Source organism: Anolis sagrei, chromosome 4 (genome assembly GCF_037176765.1).
Source record: "Anolis sagrei isolate rAnoSag1 chromosome 4, rAnoSag1.mat, whole genome shotgun sequence".
In the NCBI taxonomy this organism is placed as follows: Eukaryota; Metazoa; Chordata; class Lepidosauria; order Squamata; family Dactyloidae; genus Anolis; species Anolis sagrei.
The window spans coordinates 148,372,078-148,399,438 of record NC_090024.1 but is presented as its reverse complement, the minus strand read 5'-3'; the positions used below and the strand labels follow the sequence as shown (position 1 = coordinate 148,399,438).

Here is a 27,361-nt window from a genome sequence, read left to right as displayed (position 1 = left end):
CAGGTATTCGACTAAGCAACTCTCCTTATAAGAAGATGTTTTGATGTTGAAGTATAGCAAATGTATTCTTTTGTCAGGTATTTAAGGGCTTTATTGTATATAGCATGTTTTGCTGGGGAAACAACCGCCACAATCATAAAAGGTCAGGTATTCTTGTTTCCTGAAGCCTGAGGCATTTCAGATATTTGCAGATCTTGCACAACATAGCCAGCTCTGGATGGCACTGCCCATAGACATCAGCCTGGCAAATTGGGGGGATTGGGGGGCAGGGCAGGGGTGCCTTTTGGGGCTGAGAGAATAATTGAATTGCCAGGCTCAATGAGCCTGAGACTCTGTGAGAAAAAGGATGTCACTGAGTTTGCCAGTATTGTAGCGATTATTGTGATTCTGTAAAGTCTAAGCCAAAAACTTCCTTTTCATTCCTTTTCATACAATTGGATTACACACAGCCCTGCTTCCCAAAGCGTGCAGACTATTCTATGGTGTCTTTCTAGTCAATATTCACAGCAATGTTCACACAGGCTATTGCTATTTTATGTCTCAATAGGCGGGATACAACTTCAGAGTCCCCATACTGTGAATTGCTGTTGGGGCGGGGAGGGGAGGGGGAGGTGGAGAGAGAGAGAGAGAGAGAGAGAGAGAGAGAGAGAGAGAGAGAAAGGCAGACAACAAGCACGTATTTTGTCACTACACCAACTGTTTGCTTCTGAAGATCAGACATGTAAAGAAATGATTTTGCTGAGAAGCTTGAAGGTATCATAATTTATTCATGCCTTCACCGGAGACAGGATCTGTTAAAAAGCAAATGTTTGCTCAGTGGTAGGAGAGGGAGAAACAAAGTGAGAGGATGGAGGCAATTCTTTTTCTGAGTTCTTATTTGTTTCAGTGGGACTTAACCTTAATGTGCTGTAACCCTGTGTCTTTTACCCAAGGGTGCAAAGCTCCATGTGCTCTGTACTGTGTATAAACATATACTGTAGATGTATCCCTGATGTCTGATTTAATCAAGTGGCAGGACACAAATCCTATATTTCTCCTATGTGTACTTCTGAAGAAAAAGGGGTAAACTTTTGCACTCCTGAATTAGTAGTGTTCCATAGTTGGTCATCACTAGTTTATAGAGATTTCTCATTTTCAGTTGCTAGCTCATCTTGATGTCCTCCATGGGAAGGACATAAGACTTGTGTTGGGTGCTGTGCATGGGAGCAGAGAAGGTGGACCCATTCACTATAAGGCTTGACTGCCCATACATAAGGGCACATCATTCTCCAACCTGCCATTATGGCAGGGAGTTGGACTGGGTGGCCCTTGCGGTCTCTTCCAGTTCTATAGTTCTGGGCTTCTATAGAGCCAGTAGTGTACATCTGTTGGAAACAGGAGACCTACAAAAAGATACCTACAGCTTGTTGGTTGGTCTGGTGGGAGGGGGAGGCTAACAAACTCTTGTCCCATGTCTTTGGCAAATAGTGAAGAATATAAAACTTAGATGTATACCTTGGCACCTTTCTTGTGTCAGGTAGGGCTCTGAACTGCCCATGAGTATCCTATGACCTGAGGATGGGAAAGGAACCCTGCCTTAAGAGAGACTTGGGGGTTCATTTTCACTTATAGGATGCTGGGACTTGGGTGAGGGTGACCTGGAATTTCTTTCCAGTAGATGGTTAGCAAGCAAGCAACCTTGTTATTTGGATTACTCCTGGGACCCAGGTTTTTTGCTCAAGGGAAATTGAGTTGGCAGCCAAGGGGTTAGATCAGGTTGATCCCTCCCCATTGAGTTCTATCCAAGCTTACTAGTACTTAAATAGATTTTAGATGAATACAATAGTCTTTATTTAAACCAACTTTCTGGGTCTGACATCATGCCTCAGTAGTTGGTAATCAATGGTTTCTACTTTGATGTGATTTTAGAAACTGACTGCAAGAGCTTTTAGTTGTGTGCTCTTCTGAAAATATATATCTTTTGCATTTTTAATAGAATCATTTAAAGATTTTAATTCTATGGATAATTTAATTGCATTTTAACAATCAGTTTTTTGTTTGCATTTACTAATTTATTTTTCTTTGCATATATCTGCATTTGCTTTAATTTTTGTAAGCTAGCATCAGTCTTAGTTGTGGAGAAAAAGTAGAATATAAATAAAATACTCTTTATATAAGTATATTAGAGGAGAAAAAGGAAGAGTGACTACATTCAAGCCCAGAAACTGGAATCTTTCTAATCACCAATGCAAAGAGATCTATTCCATTAATTCAAGATGGCTGATTTTTTTTTTTAAAAAAAACCATACTGGTTTATGCATTGTATGTAGTGTGGTGGAGGATGATATTGATCCTATTATACAATATTTTCAGCATTCAAAAAACAAACAAACATGGTAACTGGTACTATTGCTTGTTATGTGGATCGTTCCATTTCTTTTCTTCCCCATATTTCAGAAAGCCTGTCCTTGCATTCATTTCTATTGGGCAACTAATGGAATGTAAATCCAAGAACTGAAATAGTAATACCCACCATCACCATTTTCCCCAATTAATCTCAAATCTTTGCAGAATACGTAGCAAAAATAATGTAATAATTCAACCCAATGTATGTTTACTCGAAATATAGTCTCATTGCTTTTTTTTAATCAATGCTTACTTTTAAGGAATGGTTGCCTATGTTTAACAAACACCTTCTGCATCAAGTCTTACATTTACAAACTGGGTGCTTTGGTGCTTCAACATTATCACTGGTTTGTCCCCCTCTTTTCCTTTTTTGTTTGATATCTAGCAGAAAGAAAACTGATGGTAAACTCAAAAAATCTCACTATTTTCTGTTATTCTAGTAAGTGTTCGTATCTGTTTCCTTTTCCAGAAGATGTACTATTTTACCCCCCTTCCCCCCCAAAAAAAGTTGTGTCTTACTTTTCTCTTTCTACTTGGCTCTGGTATTAATTGCCTTATTTCTCTGTTTCCCATCATTCTCTTGTCTGTCTCAGTTTTGCCAGCTCTTTCAAACAACCTTCTCCCCATGTCTCTTTCTTACTCTCCCCCTCCTCAGTATTTATTACTTTTTCTTCCTTTTTTTACTCTCTCCTCTTTTCTCTGTTTTGTATGTAATTCTTTCATTTAAGATTTAAAATGTAATGAAACACAAACGTTAGACACGAGAGGGCCTGTTCTCAAAATGACAGCTCAAATTGTGCATGCAAATTGGAGACTGTGTGTGAAAGTCTGTACTCATTTGCACAAGCCATGCGCGCTCATGCATGCCATTTAAAACTGCTACATTTAATTTTAATAAGTGGGGCTTCAAGAAACTGTCTTTAATTTTAGATACAGGATAGATGTCACCTACATGCCACTGAAAATTGTTGCCAAAAATCACCTGTCAAAGTTCAAAAGCAAATGATACAGGGATTCATTAATACAAGGGACTGATTGTTATTTTTTAAAACAGAAACTAAAGCTGTTATGCACTGAGTTATAATTACATAGAAATCTGCATTTTAATTAACCTCTCTAGAAGGATTTCTGGGGCATTGGGTTTTTGAAAGCAGACTTTTATTCAGTATTCCACCCCCCCCCCCCCTGCTCATCTTGATCTTTTTCCAGGTCGCTAAGTACAAAAGCATTCAGAAGAAATGTTGTTCATGTATTTGAGACACTGACTTTTCTAAGATGTCTATCAGTACTTAATGTACTGGGATGGCTGACAGCTGGTTTCAGTTGCCATAGTGTAATTATGTAGAGTAGACTGTCTCAATGACACTGCTTTGATGAAAGAATATCTTGCATTCTAGATGACAGAGACTGAAATGACAGTATAAGAGAACCAACTTATGGTTCTTTTCCGTTAGCTGCATGAGATGATAGAATTGTTTTGATGATGCCAATGCAATGATGTGAAGTAAAGATCAATGGCAAAATATCAGACATATTGATACCCTGTCATTGTTTCCATTCAGTCTGCTCTTCCTTTTTACTGTAGTCATTCCTGAAATTTAAGGTACTAACAAACAGGAAATCATACTGTAGATTGAAGCTGAGTAGTTTTCATCTTATACCTAAATGCGATTAATACTAATTCATGTGTAGCATAAGTGTCAAACCCAAGGCCTGCCAGGCGGAATCCACCTTGCCATGTCATTTTATGTGGTCCTCCAGATAGACGATATGACTAGAGTTCATGGGAGTTGTGATACAGTAACATCTGGAAGGCTGCAGTTTGTTCTGTTCAGTCAGGATAGTGGGCTTTGGATTTAGATACATGGATGTTGATATGATGTATGTCTTTAAGATGTCCTTTGACCTTTCCCCAACTTCAGAGCCACAAGTGTTTTGCTGGGTTGCAATTCCTATTATCTTCAGTCACATGGCACATAATCAAAAGGAGTTGTCATTCAATAACATCTGAGCACTCAAACTAGAGCTAAAAACGAAAGAGCTCTGACCACTATGTAAAAGAATACATAGTTGGTCCTCTTTATCCAGGAGTGCTCTATCCATGGATTCAGTTGCCCTTTGAAGGCATTTATAAGGCTGATGTTATGATTTATTAATGCCCAGACCAAGGGTTATTCACATCCACACAGATAAAACAATATCTGAAAGGCAATGATAGAAAGCAATGTAAAAGAAACCCCAACAATCTCAAAGAGTATAATATAAAATATAGAAGTACTACATAAAACAATTGGCATAAAGATCTTGATAAAGCTGATGTGGCCTTCAATGACAATGAGTTTGGAACCCCTGATGTATGGGATGATGGTTGGGGTTCAAGGTGACTCAAGTAATATTCTCCGTGGAGCTCAACAAAGGCTTAGTTCAGAGTAGACATATATAAGACCGCATTGCTAGATTGAAGTATTGTGGTTAGCTGGGTGAAACTTTAATTGAAAACAATTGGAATTATTTATTTATTTCTTCATTTACTTATTTATTCCAGGTATTTATTCATTGCCTATTAACTCATCAAGGCCTCCTTCTAAGTAATGTGTGGCAGATTGCATTTTTTGCCATTTTCATGTGCAAGCTGTGACTTCTAGCTTATTAAACCACTACATGGATTTTCAGTGTTTGAACCGACCTGTTGTATGAGCAGGTTAACAAGCTAGATGGGATAAATATATTGATGCCTATATCCAGAACTGTGGTTTATTGTGCTCAAAATAAATCAATTTTTTGTCGTTGGCTTTAAAATTCTTGAAAAATCTAGGTGAAATAAACCATATTTCCTGTGCCTTAGACATGATGGTGAAGGATTTCTAAATAGTTTCTACCCTTACATAGGCAAAGAGAAAAACAAAACAGTAGGAACCATGCACCAGCGGACTATTCATCCACATTGTTTTTAATAATCCATGGTGTTTAATAAGATGTCCTTCCTGGTGTGTAAATAATTGAATGAGGAAGCTACAGATGATCCACACCAAAAGGAAGCTGCCTTATACAGTGTCAAATCTGTTTCAGTATTATTGACTCTGACAGGGCTTTCTAGTCATGAGTCTTTGTGAGGACTAGTTAGAGATCCAGGAGAAAGAGAGAGAGAGAGAGAGAGAGAGAGAGTGAGAGAGGGATGCATACACACTCAAACACATATTGACGTTCTATATATGGTATCAGTATATCAGTTGCTGAGGTACATTACGTAGAGGGTTGGCATTACTGTTGCATTTGTGTCTTTTTTGTGAGTGTTTGAGAGACATTTGGTTGTCAATTGTTTGAACAGAATGCTGGACTAGATCGGCCTGTACTATTGTCCAGCATGGCTTTTCTTATGACCTTACATAGCCTGTATCCTTTTGCATGGTCCTTCAATACTTCAAGACCTGCTCCTGTGTGACTGTTATTAACTGAGAAAGGGACCTGTCATCCAACTCCAGTTTTCGAGACTCATGCATATTTTCTTCAAAATAAATAATAATAATAATAATAATAATAATAATAATAATACTGTATTTATAGCCCGCCCTATCTCCCCAAGGGAACTCATGTTTTACAGCAAAGTGAAACATTTTGGCAAACATTCAATGTCAGGGGTGCAAATAACAAATCAAAAACAGCTTAAATAAACAAGGCATAATACAATCACACTTTTAACATATTGGATCCTTAACTCTTAAAATCCAACTAAAATTATTGGGGCTAAGATGGTAAGATTGGAGCTAAGGGAACGTCTCCCTTCATTCAGCAAGAGCAAGGTGGGGGTGTGTATAAGGTATAATTAGTCCTCTCAAAACAGGATAACCATGCATGTTTTCTTAGAAACAGATTTCAATGAAATTAATAGCATTTTTTTAATTGAAATGAATACTTAGGATTCTGCTGCTCATTTTTTTTATCCATTGGTTTCGTTGCCATTAATCTTACAACTGTGTTATTTATTTGAGAAACCTACAATATCAGGAAGTCTGTTTGTGGAGTATAAATAATGGATGCTGGAGTTGGAGGAAAATCTCAATGGTATGAGCATTTCCTGATAGAAAATGTAATTTCTTCTGGTCTAACAGTATTGATCCCACATCTTTTAATAGGTTTTTTCAAGTAACAGCATTCTCATTTACATGCACATTATGTAATGCTTCCAAGTGATACATGTGGAGATCCACCTCTGTTTGCTACCAAGTATTGATGTCTGTTTAAGGCTGGCTTCTGTTTTCTTGGTTACCAATGCAGCACTTATTGACATTTTGATAAAGGAAACCACAAAACATCCTATCCACTTAGATGCATTCCTTCCTCTGGAATTGCCCAGGAGAAGGCATTTCATAAACAAGGCATGAGCAGGCATCTATTTAATTAAAACATTTACAAAGCATTCTAGTTCCAAACCCATTTTTATTGATGAATAATGGTAAACGTCAGACTTCTCTGAATAATCATTCATTTGGGGACCTATCTTCCTGATGCAGACATGGAGCTTTGCTACCTATTTCATGTTCAGTTGAATCTCATTAGGTGGGTATTGTAACGCCTTCAAGGGCAGTAGTGTTTGTAGTTAAATAATTGGATTAGAGGAATGTGATTTGGCTTTTGTCTTCCATGAGGGTCAATTTTATTCAACCATAATCTATGTGAAAAAGAGCCAAATTTGTGGAACTAAGAGCAGTTCAATTGATAGATCGTTACAAGCCATTTGTATGCCCCAAGCAGAATGGGGAGCTTTGACCAGAAGGGTCATGAGATCAATCCTGATTTTGACTTGCAACCTTTGGTGAAGGCTGGTGTGATGTTATAAAAACACAAGCTAGAAGGAAGCGGATAAGATCTAGGCTTAGAGATGATTTCATTGGATGGTCTTGATTGGGACTAATAATGTCTAGCAAGGCTTGAGAATAATTTCAGAAATTTGGAAGGTTGAGTCAAATTCTCTCAGCTCTGAAATTACTGCAGGCCAAATTGACCTCTCTCTGGCCTCCTGCTCAGCTTGTAATTAGAGGTCATTAGAGGTCATGTATTCTGCTTCACAGAAGATAGTCTCCCATTTAAAGAGGACTCAAGAGTTCAGTCCACTATTTAAACTCAACCACTTTTTAAAGATACACTTTGTCTGTCCCAGTTCAGGGTAAAGTTTGTAAATTGTTAAAAGATATGCTATACCAATTAAGTTGGAGATGAGAGTGAGCACCAAATTATCAGTCTTCTCTACTATAGTTTGCAGTATATTTCCATTTAGACATTAATTATTTTTGAATTTACATAAATAAATTTACATTGGTCTATACCGTTTGGCAAATTAGTTCTTTTCTTTTGGTGAAATCCTCACTTTTGGTGATGATAAAGATCAAGTCTGCTTCTGATGACATACAACCTTTTTTTCTTTATCTATAACCTTCTCATCATAGCTCATATAATCAGGAGCTTAGAAAATTCTGAAATGGGAGGAAAAAAGAGAAATAATAAGCAGAATTTTGCTTTTCAGCTGTTCCTAAATTATAAGATTCTTCTGCCAAGATGAACACCAGGAAAAAAAATTCTCCCACCTTGAGTATGAAAAATCACAGAACAAGAAAAAGACTGTTCTCAGTTAAACCTGTTTTCACTTTTCAGTGGAGATGCTTAAATCTTGCATTATATGGGTATGAATGCTTACTTAGATAAATAAACAGCTATAATTCCCAGAGTTCATGTTGACAATAGACAGTTTGGGTATGCTCCAAAATCTCCATTTGCAAGAGAGCTGGAGTACTTGACTTCTGCCAACCTTTGCAGGTGTTGTTTTCCTTCCTCTTCTTCCCACAAAGAGTGGGAAAGAGGGACAGAAGAGAAAACAACAGGTGAGAAGCCTGGTGATATAAGCAGTGGTTCCCTGTCCTGAGTTTCTGAGCAGACCTTATCAATTGTGCTCATCCATCAATAGCTATGAAAGGCTTCTCAAAGTAAGTAATTAGAGAATGGAAGGTAATATATTTTATAATCACTTCTTTAGTAATACAATAATATGGGTGATCACATATTGTTTTTGATGAGACAATGTATGAACCAATGTGTAAGGAGAAAAGAGCAGCTGAAATCCTGTTATTTACTCCCACTTATAGTAGTTCCATTGAATTAATTGCCCAATGGGGAGTGAACATATAGCTGAATCTCACATATTCGGTGAGCCTATTATAATTTTGAGCATCAGGAAATGTGTGAGAAAGAAAAATAGATGACAGAAGGCAGATAAGTGATAAAATGGAATATACATACAGTATAAATGAATGACAGAGCCTACATTTGGAATTGAAGAGCATTCATTGGGTATCAAAGTGGCATGAAGAGGAGTGGGTGAATTGGAAGTTACCAGCTGGGGGTAACTTGCTGGTAATTGACAAGTCACCAGCTATTATAAGATCCATCGACCAAAAGGTTGCAAGTTTGAAGTCCTGGGTTGGCATGAGCTGCTGACTGTCAGCTCAGTTTACTGTTTACCTAAGCAGCTCAAAAACAGCTTTAGCTGTAATTAGAGAAATTCGGTACCGCTAAAAGCAGGGGAGGTGTTTTATGATGTCATAAAGAAAAAAACCTCAGATATGCAGATGACACCACTCTGATGGCCGAAAGCGAGGAGGAGCTGAGGAACCTTCTAATCAAGGTGAAAGAAGAAAGCGCAAAAGCTGGGTTGCAGCTAAACATAAAAAAACCCAAGATTATGGCAACAAGAATGATTGACAACTGGAAAATAGAGGGAGAAAATGTGGAGGCCGTGACAGACTTTGTATTTCTAGGTGCAAAGATTACTGCAGATGCAGACTGTAGCCAGGAAATCAGAAGACGCTTACTTAGGAGGAGAGTCTCGATAAAATAGTAAAGAGTAGAGACATCAGACTGGCAACAAGGATCCGCCTAGTCAAAGCCATGGTATTCCCTGTAGTAACCTACGGATGTGAGAACTGGACCTTAGGGAAGGCTGAGCAAAGGAAGATCGATGCTTTTGAGCTGTGGTGTTGGAGGAAAGTTCTGAGAGTGCCTTGGACTGCGAGAAGATCCAACCAGTCCATCCTCCAGGAAATAAAGCCCGGCTGCTCACTGGAAGGAAGGATACTAGAGACAAAGTTGAAATACTTTGGCCACATCATGAGGAGACAGCAAAGCCTAGAGAAGACAATTATGCTGGGGAAAGTGGAAGGCAAAAGGAAGAGGGGCCGACCAAGGGCAAGATGGATGGACGGCATCCTTGAAGTGACTGGACTGACCTTGAAGGAGCTGGGGGTAGTGACGGCCGACAGGGAGCTCTGGCGTGGGCTGGTCCATGAGGTCACGAAGAGTCGGAGACGACTGAACGAATGAACAACAACAAAGAAAAAAAGATCAAAAAATGCTGGATGACCAAAAGGAAGGACGAAGTCCTGATGGGTCTTTGTCATAGAGGATGGAACGACAGCACCCCCTGTGGCTGGATTTGAGCCCAACATTGAGTCAAAACAACAACACACCTTTTTCTGTTCTTTCTGTCTCTGTATTGTCTGTATAAAACAGCACTGAATGTATGTGTACTGTGATCTGCCCCGAGTTCCCTTTGGGGTGAGAAGGGCAGAATATAAATAAAGTATTATTATTATTATTATTAATATTATTACTACCAGTAGTAGTAATAGTAGTAAAAAAACTATGGCTATAGGTCTGTATAAGTGCAGAATTGAAAGAAAGATGGGGAACAGTTCTCAGTTACTGAAGCAGGAAAATGAAATAATAGTTTCAGATTATAGAAAACAAAAATTACATTAAACTTCACATTGTTCAAGATTAGGTAGGAGTAAAAGAATTAACATCATTTCTTGGTTTAATTTCATTTTTACCTCTGTCTGTAAAATAAGAATAAAAATACACCCCCCCCCCCCAAAAAAAAAAAGGTTACTGGACCAAGGAAATAGCTATTAACAATATATAGAGAGAAACAGTGCACCTCTGTGGATTTGAGGGTCGAACTACATACTATATGAATTATGTAGTTTGCAGTATATGCGCATAACTCCAATCCATGTTAGGACTAGTGTACTCATGTGTTTTAACCATTCTTCTATCATTTTCCTTCCTGGTAATTTCTTTTACTTCGATGTAGAGCTTCATGTTTGGAATGTTTCCCTTTGTCTAAACCATAATTCAGGGGTGGTGGGGGTGGGGAAGAGAGTAGGTGGAGGGCAATGTTAAAACTTCTCTCTTAATGTGCATTGCTTCCAGTCTGAGAGCCTTATGTTTTCTTTTACATTAAAGAAATTTTCCACACTCTTAACAATGTGTGGTTTGAAATGGATTGCTTTGGTGCTGCACTTTAATTCTTAAGCTAGTTTTCACTAAAAAAAGTTATTTGTAATCCAAAAGGCATATTGAGAAGTATGGTTGGGTTGAGATTTGCCACACATGGTGGCAAATCCCACAAGTCCCAGTGGGGGCGTGGGAAACCCATCTCCCTGTGCCCCACATCACCTGCCTTCCTCCTCACCCCATCCCATGGAGGGATGCATCCATGGCCTGGCTTCCCCTCATTGTTTCCTATGCAACATGGGAAGTTTCCCATGTTGCCGTGCCACTGAACTCCAGCAGAAGTAGATTGATGGCATGGGATGGGCACTGGCGGGCTATGTGCTGCAAGCAAAGTGGAAGTGTTGTATGATGGGGAATTTTGCCCATCTGTTGAGGCTGTTATAGTGACTTTTGATTTGCCAGATGATTGTCTTCTGTAGAAGAATGGTTAAGAGGCCTGCTTGGTTCCTGTTATTTTTGCTCCACAACACTTATGCTACAGTGTAAATGTTTTCCCAATGAAAAGATGATTGAAAATAATTCAGTGGTAGCTTTTAGCCATGACTAATTGTGACCTCCATGTGTATTTATTTCATTTATATGTTCAGATTTCCAGTTGCTCCGATCAAATAAGAAAAGTCTTTCACTATAATAGACCATCTTGCCTGCCTCCCTGGACATTATCCTGGCTGATATTAGAATAATAATTTTAGACTAAATTAATTTTAACCTATCCTGCAAGACAATTACATGTGCTTTAAATGGAGGGCAAAATGGAGAATATCTAAACCAGACCAGAGGTGACTGTTATAGAAAAACCATCAAACAACAGATAGGAAAGGACAAGTGCAGAGACTCCTAACTGTAAAAATCATATGTCCTTAGAACTATGGTAGGTTGAAGTTTCTATGGCAATTGGACAATTGAAAAAGAGGCTCATGTCATATTCCCCCCTCCTCCCCTAAATAGGGCAAAGTTGTGTTTCAGCATTAGAATACATGCATTGAATGCAGACAACTTTAAGATCAGTTCTTAATTATTGGAGAAAAGCAGGAAGATGATTGTAGGACAGAAGGCTGTGTTCTTTGAAAGTGCTTTCCTTCAGAGCAGGGGTAAGTCACCAGATGGTTTTGGATCACAACTCCCATCTGTATCATACAGAACTGGCCAGTTGTTGGGAAATGGTTGGGCATCGAATTGTGCCTTTTGTAAGCCGCCCTGAGCCCCCCCCCCCAGGGGGTTGAGAAGGGTGGGATAGAAGCACCCCAAATAAATAAATAAAATTCCAGAATTTCTCATCCAAAGCAGCTGAAAAGCTGCAGGTCTTCTATCCTCTGAATTTTGTTAAATGGTTCTAGGCATAGATGGAAAAAATATCCAAATTAGTAAAAGGCAATTTCCTAATATTATCAATGCCCAACATGTACATCCTGAGTTTTTGCTTTGGTGGTTCTTGGCAAGAAGAAGAAAGTTCATAGGAAGTTGAGCATTGCCAAGGATATAAGCTTCAGCAATTCTCTTTTGTGAAATTCTCTTTATCCTCATCAGTATGCTGTGGGAACTGTTTGAACTATGCTTTGTAAATGGTATTTCTATTATATTATTGTGGGGTGTGACTTCAACAATTAATAATGTACAGTTTGTGGGAGGAAAAGCACTCTTTTCTTCTTCTAATGGAGTCTTGAGACTAATTAATTTGACTTGAGAGACTATGGACTATAGCTCACAAAAGCTTATGTGATAATAAATGTCTTCATCTTTAATGTGCTGAGATATTTTTGTTGTTATTTTTGCTGTAACACAGCTACCCTGTGGTATTTTCTTCCTGGAGCTGGGTATGTATGCCTTTTAAGTATCAGCAACATTCTCACAGGTGCCTAAATCTCAACATTCATTTTTTAAAAAAACATGATTATTATGCAAAATATTTTACCTTTCTAAGTGACATTTGTCACTATTGTTTCTCTTGAAAAACTAGATGGTTTAACTTGTGATTCTGCGTCCCCATATAGAAATCCAACATTTGAAACCACCAAATTATTATGGTTTCTCTCAGTGTCTTCATCTACAGCTGCCATCATAATTAACATGGGACGTAACTAGCCATATTGTTGGGAGATTCAACACACATCAGTTTGCCAACACTTCCCACTGAATTGTTTATGGGAGAAAATCATGCTTATCTAGAGTTCTCTATTAGAGGTTTCTAATTAGTCTATTAATCTCCATTAGCTTCTAATTGAGATCCTTCCTTATTTCTGGATTCTTTATGTCTCCAATATTTTCTTCATTTCACTTCATACAGCTTTTTGAAATAAGATAATGATGGTGACAAATTTAATATTTTACTTACCTTTCCAATTAGGTGGGACAAGGAAGGTATGAATGCACTACATTTGTCTTTCAGCTCCAGGGAAATGAGTTATTTTGGCATTTTCATGTTGAACGAACTTAAGGATGTTTTCAGGCCATCAGCATAACTGACAAAAAAAAAACACACAGAACTACAAAAAGGGTCATCCACAATCCCTTGCAAAATGGGACATTTTGGATTGTGGCTACCCCTCTGTAATTCATTCATTGCATTTGTATTTAGAAATATGGGGGACCATGATGCCTATCTCACTGAAGTTGCACAGTTCATATAAAATGTACATAATGACTTTAAATCCAGTGAATAATGCATCTTGGCAAGGATTTAATCACACTAATAATCCAGTAACAGAGGAAAACAATCAACATTTGAATTTACATAATGGAAGTATTCTAATAAAGATACCGCACCAGTACATTAGGACATGAAAATTTGTCTTTTCAGTATTAATTGGGTTTTAGTGGAAAGCACTGGGGAAAAAACTACAAAACCAAATAGCTACCTGTTGAATTAGTTGCCATTTGATTTCCAAGGAGAACCTTTGGTTAATACATTAAAATGGTTACTGATTTGCATGCACTGATTTGTCACTTAAAAGTAAATACCTCTTTAGGTTCCAGCCCTAGTGTAAAAGGCATCTGGTTTAATATTTCAGCTTTCATCATGTACTAAAAGGCTTTAGCATTTTGACAAATAAATTAAGCTATATTTTCATGCATTGCTTGTCTTTAAATGGCAGTGTGTAGCTTGGTGGTTAGGAGGTAGATTGGAAAGGATGTTAATTCAAGGTAGCATGCAGGAACGAGGGGAGAAGAACTGTCTGTTCTCTGTCCGTCTGCCTCTGCAGTGTTCATGAACAATGGATCCCCAAGTCTACAAACCACAAGTCTTTGCCAAAAAGACTTTCCAAACACTCTTTGCCCTGAGGCTGCTCAATAATGTTTGGTGCCAATTTTCTGTCTGTTGTTGGATGGACTGAGCAACTCTATGAAAATGTATAAGTGATGCATGAAGCATATGGATGGTGCAAGTTGAATATTCCTGGCACTTTCTCCTTCTCCCCTAGCTGGCCAGCTGTGAGTGCAGCTGCCACTGAAATTCATCAGTATCCAGTTCTTCTCTCCCAACCATTTGAGATGTGGTATCCAGTCAGTATTATAGAAATCTATGAGTCTTTTTATAAATTTTGTGACCTGCTCATTCAGAACTTTTTCATGGATCCAGTATTTTCAGGGGGCAGTCTACATTCTCATAGCTATATCTCATTTTGTGAAGAGATAGTGTTTTCATGCCAGTGTATATCTTGTGATCTTGTCCCCCTTTAGCACTAGTGTGTTTGTGGCAAATTGATCTTTTTCATTTGAAATACATACACACACAAGAAAGTAGGAGAGAGGTGTTAGAGTTCATTTCTTAAGTATCAAGCAGTAAGTGCTGCAAGGATCAATGCAGCAGGGAGTGAGCCAACATTGTGCAGTTACAGCCAGGGTGGGGCAGCTGCAAGGGGAATAAAGGAACCAAAGCACTACTCCTGGATGTGGGTTGTTGGAGATGGTTGCTGGAATTGGATTGTTGGAGAGGTGCCTTTGGAGGAGTTGCAGGAGTTCGCTGGAAGGAATTTAGAGTTACACAAGGCTTATGTCTCAAAGAGAACATTTGAATTCTGTATGTATATATGTTCTATATATAAACTCTGCAAAAGACAAATTACTGAGTTTGCTTCATGGTCAAAGGCAAAAGTTAATACTCCAATTAAACAGAGTAAAGTGCCTGCAGACAGCTGTATTTAGGTGCTACAAAAGAGTAGCAAATTGTTAAATTGCAAGATTCAAGTTGAGTAATAATGATGATGATGAATCATAGAATCAAAGAGTTGGAAGAGACCTCATGGGCCATCCAGTCCAACCCCCTTTATTTATAGACCACCCTTTCTCCTCAAGGGGACTCAGGGTGGTTTACACACAAAAAGGCAAACATTCAATGCCCATAAGCTAATACAGACACCTCAAAAATGCAAAATAATAACTGTAAACTTATAACAAAAGAGAAATTAACATCAAAATGGGAAACAGAATACAAATAATCAAATAAACATAATTATACTAATAACATAATTAACAAGACACAAACCCTAAGAGAATGATTAAAATACATAAAAATAGCTATCATGGTTGTTCTTTAACATGTACCATAGCAGCAGCAGAATACAAATAAGTTGGCCAGCGTTCAGATGGAATTAAAAGAGTCTTAGTCCTCCTCCTCTCCATACGCTAAAGTGCATAAATACGTTTTCAGGAGGTTTTTTTTTTTTGAAGGAGAGGAGGGTGGGACCACAAATGCTTAGGACCAGAAGAAGCTGCAGGTGCAACAAAACGAAGTCTAACACAGTCTTTCACCATATCTTTCTAAGCTTTGTAAGGAAATAATAGAGAAGGCAAAGGAACCAGTTGTCTTAATTTTACTTGGCATAGGTTTTCACGCACTGCAACCTATTTCATAAATTATCATGAAGTATTGCCTGAGTTAAGACATTATTATATGCATACTTTGGCATGGTAGTCACAGAAGTGATGTTGGGTAGGTGTTTTATTGCCACAGAATAACATGGCAATGCCCGAGGGAATTGTTGGAGTCCTGAGTATAGGATATAGGTTGCATCAACTATTCCTGATATGCCCATGGATAGCAAACACAGATATGCTGCCTTTAATAGTGAAAAAAACATTACACGCATATGTTATATAGTATACATTTATAAGTTTACTTTGCTGAGGATCAGTGGAGGAGTTTATGGAAATTGTTAAAGTAATCATGATTTATAGGAAATGTCTTGATGGATCCTCTGGACTGAGAAGAAAATTGGGAGTGAAATTACATTAAGTTGAATTTTCCTGTATGTAATTGATTTAGGAACAGAGGGTCCTATTACAGAAACGTTGTGCCAGCACCACATTATTTCTGCATTTCACTATCAGAGAACAAGAGGCTTTAAATCCACCAAAATTAATCAAAATATTTCACTCTTTAAAATAAGGCTGAAAATGGATTTAAAATTTGTGTGGCTGGGCAATGTGTGATCACATTTGGAATAGAATTGTTAACAGTGGTAAATATCTTTGTTGTTAACATTGCACATGTCATACAAATGAAAGAGTGAGAGCTGTTCCTCTCATATTTCACATTTCTTCTAATGTGGGTTTTGTTTTTGTTTGTGCAGAACTACTATGGAGCTGCCAAAATGATATTTTCTGACAACCCACTTGGGCTGACATGTGGGATGGTGTGCCCAACTTCAGATCTCTGTGTGGGTGGATGCAATTTATATGCCACCGAGGAGGGACCAATTAATATTGGTGGACTGCAACAATTTGCTACTGAGGTAAGTAAAGATGTACATAGATTGCTTTTTGAACTCCATAGACCCAATTTTTAAACAATTCTATTTCTCACTACAGTCTGATCCCTTTATTTTCTTTATATTAAATACAAGAGCACACAGAAAGTTAGTTGAAGTCAAAACGTATTTGTGTGGGCAGTAGCAACCAACCTTCCTTTGCCAGGAACCCACAAAAAAGACCAATACAATGGGTTGGGATAACCAAAAACCACAACTTTATTGGATCAAGAATCGGACAGCCAATGCTGACCATGCCACTTCACAACCTTAAGGGTACCTGGCAGTGAGCCGGCCAGTTCTGACCTTGGACACAGGTACTGCTGCACCCCTTAGCATATTCCAAATATTTAGTATATATTTATTTTCTCATTTTGTTCTTGAAGACAAGAATGAAAGCAAATCAGATTGGCTGAATTTATGAGTATTTTCACACATTTTCATTTTTTTTCTTTTTAAAATAAAATTTCTGCAAAAGATTATGCCTCCCCCCCCCCAAAAAAAATCTGTTCTTTGCAAAAAAAAATCCCTAAATGAATACCACACAGGCATGTAGCCGGGGGGGGGGGGGGGGCTTGGGGGGCTTCAGCCCCCCCGAAATTCTCATGGTGGTCCGCAAAAAGGCCTTACTGGTACATTATTTAAACTGTTAAATATTTAAACATTATTTAAACATGATATAAATATGTTTATTTATATCATGATCTGGTCACCATGCTCAATATATCCCATATGCATGGGGGTATTGGGGCAACGATACAAAAGGTTAGCTAGGTAGACCCTCATTCACTCAGACTCAGCCCCCCTCGAACCAAACTAACCCCCCCCCCCCGAATCAAAATCCTGGCTACGGACCTGATACCACAGAAAACCTCTTGTTCATTTGGGCACTCCCAGTGATAAAAATACTTTGGTTGCTGGCAATTTTTTTCAGTCTGATGTTTTAGCTTGTCAAGTCTTTGCTTGTGAAGAGAAAATGAAAAAAAACCTGTCAATATTTTTTACTTCTCTAGCTTCATTACTTCATTATTTGTATCATATTAAGTTGTGAGGAGGCATTTCCTGGTATCTCACTAAATATGGAAGTGTGTTAGAAGTCTCCTTATATATATGATAACAAACACTAGGCTCAACAATTGATAATGCTCTCCTCTAGTATCCAGATGACACAAAGGAGGGTTTCATTTGCACAAAGAGGGTGGTGCTAAACACAACTAGGCTGTAAGATTCTGCAGATCTCAATACTGTAACTTATGCTATTAAACTTCTATAAGTATGTGTTTGTGTGTATGTGGGTTATCCATAGTTTTTGGTGTTGGGGATAATTGCTGTGCTGGTGATATCCCAATTTGTCTCCCATTCACAATTCATATAAAGGAGGCCGTGGAATTACTGGTCATTGTCTAGATACAATGAACAAATGGGTGTGAGCAAACAACATGAGCCCCATTCTGTTGGTCAGTTCGAAAACCATCCTGGTTTTGGGATTACAAGCTGTTCCAGATTGTGCTGCAGTCCCTCTGAAAAACCACCGCATTCTTGGATCCAACATTGCAACATGAAGCCATGTGGCTGCTTTTCAAAAAGTATGCGATATAAGCAGAGTCAGCAAAAATTACTTTTTTGAATGATGTCTCCCAGAATCTCTCAGTAAGGCATGTCAATTTCACTTTTCTCCATTTTCATATTTCTAATATTACATTTAGCTCTTCCTTAAGTTGGAGATTACCTTGGGAAAAGGTATACCCTAAAAATCAGACATATTTTTGTGTGCATTTTTCATGAGAAATTCATTTTTATATTAAGGTACATTTTTTCTTACTCTACCCATTTTCTAGATGTAGTAATTTCTCCAGTTTTGTGATAGTAATAGGCACAGGACCCTCCACAAATGTGAAAAATACAAGTAAATTACACATTTTAAAATCTGAGATAATATCTCTTTAGTAATGGTTAGGTCCTCCATTGTGACTTTGTGGCCAACTTCTGGCAGAGTTATCCTGGAAGACTTAGATATTCCTAGAGATAACATATTAATCAGATCCTCAAATAAATCCACAAATGTTAAATTTGTAGATATGGAAGTCTGACTGTAAAATACTCTTCAATATTATTGACACTAGTCCACTATTTTTGTTTTCAGTTAAAGAACTCCACTGCCATGTTTTCAGTTAGAAAATTCTACTGCCACACTTATAAATTTTGAAGAATGCCTGTGTTTCTGTTTATATGTTGTCTTAAATGAATCAAATCTATTATTTATTTATTTATTTATTTATTTTTATTTATTGCAGTTACTTATACCCCGCCCTTCTCACCCCCGAGGGGGGACTCAGGGGACTGATGTACTAAATGATGATTCTCTAGATGATGAGGATTGGCATGGAAAGAAATTGAGGATTAAGTCCACTAATTTAATACATAAAAAAGAGGTGGAATTGGCCCACCAGATCTCAAATTATATTATGAGGCTTGTGGACTGAGTTGGATTAAAGATTGGTCAACTTTAAAGAATACAAAAATTGTATTGTCGAAGGCTTTCATGACCAGAATCATTGGGTTGTTGTAGGTTTTTTCGGGCTATATGGCCATGTTCTAGAGGCATTCTCTCCTGACGTTTACAAAAATTCATTAGAAGCGTTCAATTTAAGAGCAGGTTGGCATGCCTATTTATGGTACGTGAAAAGGAAAGTTGAGAAAAATTGTGGCAACCACTTTATCAGATCAGCATTGATAAAAAATATGGGAAAGATATAAAAGCGGACTATATACAAAGACCCCACTATGGATCTCCCCATGAGAAGCAAGACACAGAAGAGAACTGGGACAGGAAAAATGGCTCAAATACAGAGATATATTGAAAAAACAAAACTGGAATACCATATTAAAAACACAAGAAGAAATCAATCAAATAAACAAGAACATCTCCTGGTTTCAATACAGATAGATAAGAGGAAGCTACAACAAAGACAAGATAACAGGATTTCTGGAGAAAGATACTTTCAGGGACAAAATAATGACAGATAAACTAATAAAGAAACTATATAAAATCATTAAAATGGTCAACAGAAACGGAACAAGTAAAGGATTGCATGGTCAAATGGGTTGCAAACATTGGAAACTCAATCAAATTAAAAGAAAGGGGAAAATGTGGAACCAAAAATTAAAATATACATATTTGTATGATTTGAAAGGAAATTGATATAAAATGATATTTTAATGGTACATAACACCACAAAAAAACAGCACATTGCTATTAAAATTCCAAGACAAGTGCTGGAAATGTGAAGACCATGTGGGAACTTTTTTCTACATGTGGTGGACTTGCAAAATTGCAAATAAAATATTGGAAAGAAGTTCAAGAAAAAATCAAAAAAATGCTAGACTTAAAACTACAATTGAAACCAGAATACTTCTTATTAGGAATCACAGACTTTGATTTGGACAAAAATAAAGACAGGTTATTTAATTACTTAGGAGTGGCAGCCAAAAATAATATATGCACAAAAATGGAGGATAAAAGAAATACCTTCACCAGAACATTGGATGTCAAAAATAATTGACATAATGAATACGGGTAAATTCATTAACCTAATTAGTTTGTCAACATTCATGTGGAAGTAACAAAAACCAAAACAATGGACTGGTTACCATTAAGAGACTATATGTTACAAGAAAAAATGAAATTCATAATAGAACCAAAATGAGGGTTTAAAGAAAATTGTTCCCTAAGGAAATAGGACAAAGAGAATTAAAAAGAACAATGTAAACCACAGTGGAAAAGACTGGTAGTTAACTTTTTCTTCATTATACTCCATTCCTTCCCCAGTTTGTGTGTGGCCTTTTTGGTTTCTTTCTTTCTTTCTTTCTTTCTTCTCTTGTTCTTTCATTTTTACTCCTGGAGTAGTTTTCCCATCAGACCCTCCCTCACTACCCTGTTATATCCCAACTTTTAATGCCATAAAAACAGATCTCTATGTTTTTAATTTATATATGAACCTGACTGGTGACCATCACTCAGAGGACCTTTTCATTGACTTCCCCATGACTGTGGAATGATCTGCTGGAAGAGCTCTGACAGCTAAACAAGTTATTAGAATTTAAAATGCAATTGAAAACCCATTTCTTCCAGAAGACCTACCCAGTCAACTATCAGTCATGAGTTTTGATTTACATTCTATTGCTTGTTGTTGTTCATTCGTTCAGTCGTCTCCGACTCTTCGTGACCTCATGGACCAGCCCACGCCAGACCTCCGTGTCTATTCTATTCTATTCTATTCTATTCTATTCTATTCTATTCTATTGCTACTATATGTCAATTCTGTATCTGTGTTTGGTGAAAGTTTTTTTTTATATTGTGTTTTTATCTATGCAATTTAATGTATATATTTTATGTTCATACATTTTTGACTTTGTTATACCCTATCTAGAGCCATCAGAAGAGGCAGATTACTACTACTACTACTACTACTTCTACTACTACTACTAATAATAATACAAATATACCATCTCCTAAATTTACACATTTAAAAAGTGTTAACAAAATGGGAAAGATGAACTCGCCTGGTGAAACTGAGGCCATCACTAACCCTGCATTATGATGTGATCTTTGTTGTTGTCTAGTCACAAAAAATATGAAAAAAATGCATCTGTGAGTTTGTAAAGCTGAAACAAGGAGAGAAGGCACTTGTAATGTTAAAAGATGCCCTGAAACCAATGTAATTTTTCAAATTGGATTCTACAAGTCACAGTGCATTTTGTAAGGGATCTACTCTGAAAAGTGTTTTGGAGCTTCAGTTGGTTTCATATATAACATTTAGACTGCAAACTGGTGCAAGATATAAAAATTATTTTACTCTGATACTAAATGAGGTGTCTCTTGTTTTCTGTGCTTATTCAAGATACTGGTTTTAAACTTTAAAACTTGAAATGTCTTGAAGTCCCACTGTTTAAGGGATCGCCTCTTCCAAATTTAAATTTTGTTTGTTTGTTTGTTCATTAAAATTTTTATATCATGTCCTATATTCTTTTTAAAAATCTAAGGTTACATCTAAACCATTTTGCCATTGCTTGATTCTTATAGTTCACCTCTATACTTTCCTTTATGTACTGCAACCAAGAAAGTGGGCATGGAAATGATTTTCTTTCATAGCTGTATCTGCCATCTTTGTGACACACAATTTGGTTTGATCTAGTTGGATTTTGGATTCCCAAAGAGAAGCCATGAGGACTGTTAATAAAGCTAACTTGCAAGATCAATTGAGTGCAGTGGGTATCTGAGGCTTTATTAATCCTACTAGTATATTGAATGCTTTTGTCTTGCTACAATGAAAGACCACTGCTGTCATAACTCTATGGAAGGCTTTTCCAACTGTGCAATATTTTTTAAAAACACACACATATATTTGCAGCATGTACAGAAGAAATATATTAAACTCTTGTCAAATCTGTGAGTGATATAATGCTGAATTATTACTGTTTTTAAACCCAATTGCGAGTAATAGCAGTTAAATCTTGATGTGTGTCTCCTTTTCATCTTAATACCATGATTAATAGAGAAGAATTATTCTGTGATAGATTTTGCTAAATATCTACCATTCTTCTTCAGAAATCTTTAGAAATCTATTAAAATGCTGCATGCTGGCACAATGATTGATATCAAAACTGGCACAGAATGAATAGCTCAGAATGGTTTTCATCACAGAATTTTAAGTTTATTTAAAGTGATCTATTGGTATCAAGGGTTCTAATATAGTTGAGCAATGTGGTAGTTCTGCATAATTTAAAATGCATTGAAATATATATGCACACAAATATATACTTAGAATGCATACAATATTTATACCCTGCTCATGCTCATAACTGTTGTAAAATTTAGATATTTTCTCTGTGTGTCCTTTAATGACTGTTTCATATATTATAGAAATGATAAGGATCTACAATCTGTCATATTCATAATGCATTTTTGGTAATACCCTACTTGTATTCCAAGCATGTATGATTGAAGAATTTCTTGTTCTCTTGAGCAGATGAAATCTTTCAAAATTAAAATGTGGAACTTACACTCTGCCATAAACTGCAATGACAAATGAACAATGGTCAGGGGGAAGGATGACACCAAAAAAGAAGGTGAAAACCTGGATGTGGACCTTAAAAAGTGCTGCAAAGCAGTTTATCAGAAAGAAGATTGAGTGTCATAGCCCAAAGCTCTTTGAATATAATTACTTATAATTTCCCCAGGCAAGTGGGGCTGAGCTCTGAAGCTTCTGTCTTTCTCGGAGCTTGGAAATTTTACTTTGCTGCCACAATCCCCTACCTAGCATTTATTTATTTACAGTATTTATATTCCACCCTTCTCACTCCAATGGGGACTCAGGGTGGATCACAGAACACATATATGACAAACATTCAAAGCCATTGTACATTGACAGGACAGACACAATACACAGATAGATTCAGTTGGCTTTCTGTAAATCAATGCAGATGTTTTACTGTTTAGGTTTTATGTTGTTATATAAATTTGTTTGAATATATTTTGTTTAATTTATTGAAGTTAGGTTCTGATGTTATTTTCATATGTGGGGTCCTTTTGGATTACTCGTTAACATTTGTCTGTTTTATTGAGGCATTGAATGTTTGCCTTTTTTGTATATTGGAATCTTCCCTGAGTCCCCTTGGGGAAATAGGACAGAATATAAATAAAGTTGTTATTATTATTATTATTATTAATATATATAGACTTTTCCCCTCTTCGGCGTCTTGGAAGTTGAGCTTGATTCTGGCCACGAGGGGGTGCTGTCACTTAATCCTCCATGCCGAAGAGCCCTGTTCACAGACTTCCACCTTTTTGATCAAATTGCCTGCATTTTTCTGACATTTACTTATGGTGTCATTTAAATACCTCCCCACTTAAGCAGTACTATTTATCTACTCACAGCTGTTTTTGACCTACTAAGTGGGCAGTGAGCTGGGCTGAAGGTTGAGTACTCACCTCCGACCCAGGTTTTGAACTGCTAACCTTTTGATTGTCAAGATGTATTGCAGCTGGTGGTTAACCTGCTGTGCTAAAGCCTGGGCACAGCATGGCCACAGTATGGAGGAATATGGGAGTTTTAGGTTTTTCCAGAGCTATGGCTCATCCACACTAAAGAGTTATGGTCCTGTTATTCCATACTACACAAAGGAGAAACAGCCGTATAAACTAATTTGTGGAAAGGAATAGAAGAATTTACAGCATCACATAATAGCATTCCCGTGCCTGTCCAAGGCACCCTCTAACCAACCTTCAATATTAGGCATGGACAATCCATGGTTCTAAAGTACTTAAAAAACTAGAGGATGCTGGTGCTTTGCTTCTATAGTGTTGCTAAAGTTCTGATGGTGAACACTTCAGAACTGTAACAAAACTTTCAAAATTTCATTATTTTGTTATTGGTGATTTTTATGAAAGAACCAATTAGGAACTGCCATATATAATGAAATTTTGAAAGTTTTGTTAAAGTTCCGAATTTTTCACCACCAGAACTATAGAAGCAAAGCACCAGCGCTCTCTAGTTTTGTAAGTACTTTAGAACCATGGATTGCCCATGCCTATATATGATTGCTCAGAAGCATCAATTTAAAACAACAAAATCCAGCTCACACATGCCCATTCCCAAGTGGAAATAGAGAGATTATGGTAGTCAGAAATATGGTGGTCAGTAGTCTCTGAGCATCCAAAATGGATCCATTCTGTAAACACTCCTGTTCCTGATTTCATTCCACTCTGTACTATAAAATACACAATTTTCTTTAAAAAAAAAATAAACAGACCAACATCCCTAGTATCATTGGGTCTCTCACTGAAGCGCTGGTGAATGCTTCATCCCGGAACACCTTCACACCTTTTCCCCCTTTACCGTTGATCTCCTTTGAAGATATGTTAATATAAAAAGGGTTCTTTGAAGATCAAGATATAATAATATATAGAGATTTCTTCCTCCTAAGCAACTGTTCCATCACACATTCTTTCTCTTTTTAAGATCCGTCTCCCTTTTTGTTTCTTAATGAAAATAAATGAGAAAAAGAATTTTCATATTAACATTAATTTAAAGTGGCAGCTGAACTGCAGTCTCAAATATTTGTGCAGCCTTTCCTATGCATTCAGTGCAACACCTGCCCAAGTACTTATCTGTATTGTTATAAACCAATTAAACCAGGTTAATACCTTTGTCTTTAGTTTGGCCATTTAAATGGTTTGTATTCTTGCCTTTTGTGCACTGCAAGATTTACAACCCAGTTGAAAACATACTGTGCTTAGCAGATTAAATGCATAGGGTGGGAGGCAATTTGTTGGCTGTGCCAGCCATATAGCACAAAACAAGACGTCATGGAGGCGCTCCAGGAAGATAAGTGCAAATGCTCAGTGTCAAGGTGTCATAAATACTAATAATTATTGCTGATTGTCATCTTGTGTTTCTGGCATGTGCCTGCTCTTGTTTAAACTGCCCTAGGAGCGCTTAAGGATGTACACATTGCCTGGTGCATATGATAAATTTTACTACCTATTTATTGTGCATAGTATCTTTGCATAGTTTAGTACTATCTTTATAAAGACATTGCCTTTGCTGAATACTATTAGCCCTTCATTAGTAATAATTTATCAAAAGATATGAAAGAATAGTGAGAGATATGTGTGTTAGAGAGGCGGGATTTGCTCATGGAAGGAAAGAAAGAACACAGGCATGTTTATCCCAGTGGGAAAGCAAAACTGCTTGAATAAGATGCTCAATGAATCCAAAGTTTCCATCTTTTCTTAATAAACAAACAAACAAAAATAATATCTATAGTTGTTGTAAAACTCAGGAGCCAAGTCATGTGTACAACGCTTTTGTGAAAAATATCCTTTCAACCTTTTATTAGTGAATAGAGAAATAAAGTAATTATTAATTATTGTGGAAATTAATTTTGTTTCAAGTGCGAATTTGTTTGAATTTGAATTTTTAAGCTATAAAGAATGTTCTTTTCTAATGAACAAGTGGTTATTACCCACAATTAGCTTGTAGATGGGCTTTCTCATTAAAGAGTGGTGCATCCCTTCTCCCCAGTCCATGAGATAACACTTTTAATATATCTAAGATCACACTCCAAGGTTTTAGTGTAGTTCTGCTTGGACCATAATTTGCTACCACAAAATGTAAGTTTTCCAGAGCAGAACTTATTTCACACATACACATTCATGTGTTTCCCTTGGATTCCGTCTGCAAATACTGGTGGATGGTGCAATTATTCTCCCAGTGCCATTACATACAAAGTACTTCATCATTATAGTCATATTATGACTGAGGGAATGTAAGTTATCCTATCTCTGCAAAGCAGCCCAGAATTATACCAGTTTTGCCAAAATAATGATATTATGTTTTTAAAAATCAGTGGGATTTTTGCAGAAAGTTTATTGTGTTTATTATCGACCAGGGAAAGCACAGGTGCTACAGAAAGAATGTGCCCATTACTGTGATAATGTCTTCTAAAAGTAGACTTATTTAAGGAGAAATTACCGAGTATATATGATGCACAGCTTTTTCTTTCTTTCCAAAAGCCAGGTCTTGGCACCGTTCAGTATCAGAACTGTATTAGCAATGGTAAACCTATTCTGTGCTAGTGATATATGTATGGTAGAATTCACAGAGACTGGAGGCCTCAGCTAGTTATTCTAAATGATATGTCTATCCTGTAGTTATTATTATCTTGGGCTCCCAGTATTACTTCTGAAAACAAGCAGAAAACAACAGAAGCCTTTAGATATTTAACTCAGGTATTTTTTACACACACACACAAGTCAACTTCCCACAATTGCAGGGGCCAGTGGTATATGACTCCTCTAAAATTGAGAAAAAAACATGCACATTGCAACCTTCTCCAAACCACCAGTAGCCCTGACCTGTCACTCAATACTTTAAATCCATACCCCTCTATTCCTTCCCTATTCCATTTCCATTTCCTGCCCTCTGCTTCTCTATCACTGTTCTGATAACTGCACCAGCCTCTCATTGCCTTCCCTTTCTTCCTACCATGAAGCTTCATCCAAGTTTTAAACCCCCGCCCTCATCTCTCCCTTCCCTACCTTCCCAAGAAGCCACCAGAGGTACAATGGGTTAAACCCTTTTGCCGGCAGAACGGAAAACAGACAGGTCGCAGGTTCTAATCTAGGCAGAGCGCAGATGAGCTCCCTCTCTCAGCTCCAGCTCCTCATGCAGAGACATGAGAGAAGCCTCCCACAAGGATGGAAAATCATCAAAACATCCGGGTGTCCCTTGGGCAACATCCATGCAGATGGCCAATTTTCTCACACCAGAAGCGACTTGCAGTTTCTCAAGTCAGTCCTGACACGAAAAAAAAAAACCTTCCCACCACAAAGTGACAACAAAAAGGGTATAAAATCTGGCTGAGGTGCTTTGTGGTAGAAAGTGAGATAGGGACAGTAAAAGCAAGAAATTTAAAATTTGGGGGAGGGAGCAATGAAGAAAGGGGGTTTAAATCTGGCTAATGTTTATCATAGGCTAATGTTTGGCTATGTATGTAAATGCTGTAGTCTACTCTGAGTCCCCTAGGGGAGAAGGGTGAAATATAAATAAAAATATTATTATATTGTATTATATTATATTATATTAGAGCTCCAGTTGCGCAATGGGCTAAAGCCTTGTGCCAGCAGGACTGCCGACCAAAAGGTCAGCAGTTCTGATCTGGGGAGCGGGGTGAGCTCCTGTCTTTCAGCTCCAGTTTCTCATGTGGGGACATGAGAGAAGCCTCCTACAGGATGGTAACACATCGTGGACTTCCGGTTGGCGTCCAAGGAGGTAGGACGCAGCTAAGCAGAGCTCCGGCTCGCGAAGCTTAACTCGCGT

The 27,361-nt window shown here is 37.4% G+C and overlaps 1 protein-coding gene across 2 annotated transcripts in view; it reads left to right on the top strand.

Moving 5' to 3' along the window:
* Positions 1-27,361, top strand: part of DPYD (dihydropyrimidine dehydrogenase) — a 594,355-nt gene that overhangs the window by 173,995 nt on the left and 392,999 nt on the right. For both annotated transcript variants that reach the window (XM_060773944.2, XM_060773945.2), the window contains exon 5: positions 16,302-16,463. In XM_060773944.2, the coding sequence (XP_060629927.2) occupies positions 16,302-16,463 (162 nt within the window). The remainder of the gene's footprint in view (positions 1-16,301; positions 16,464-27,361) is intronic.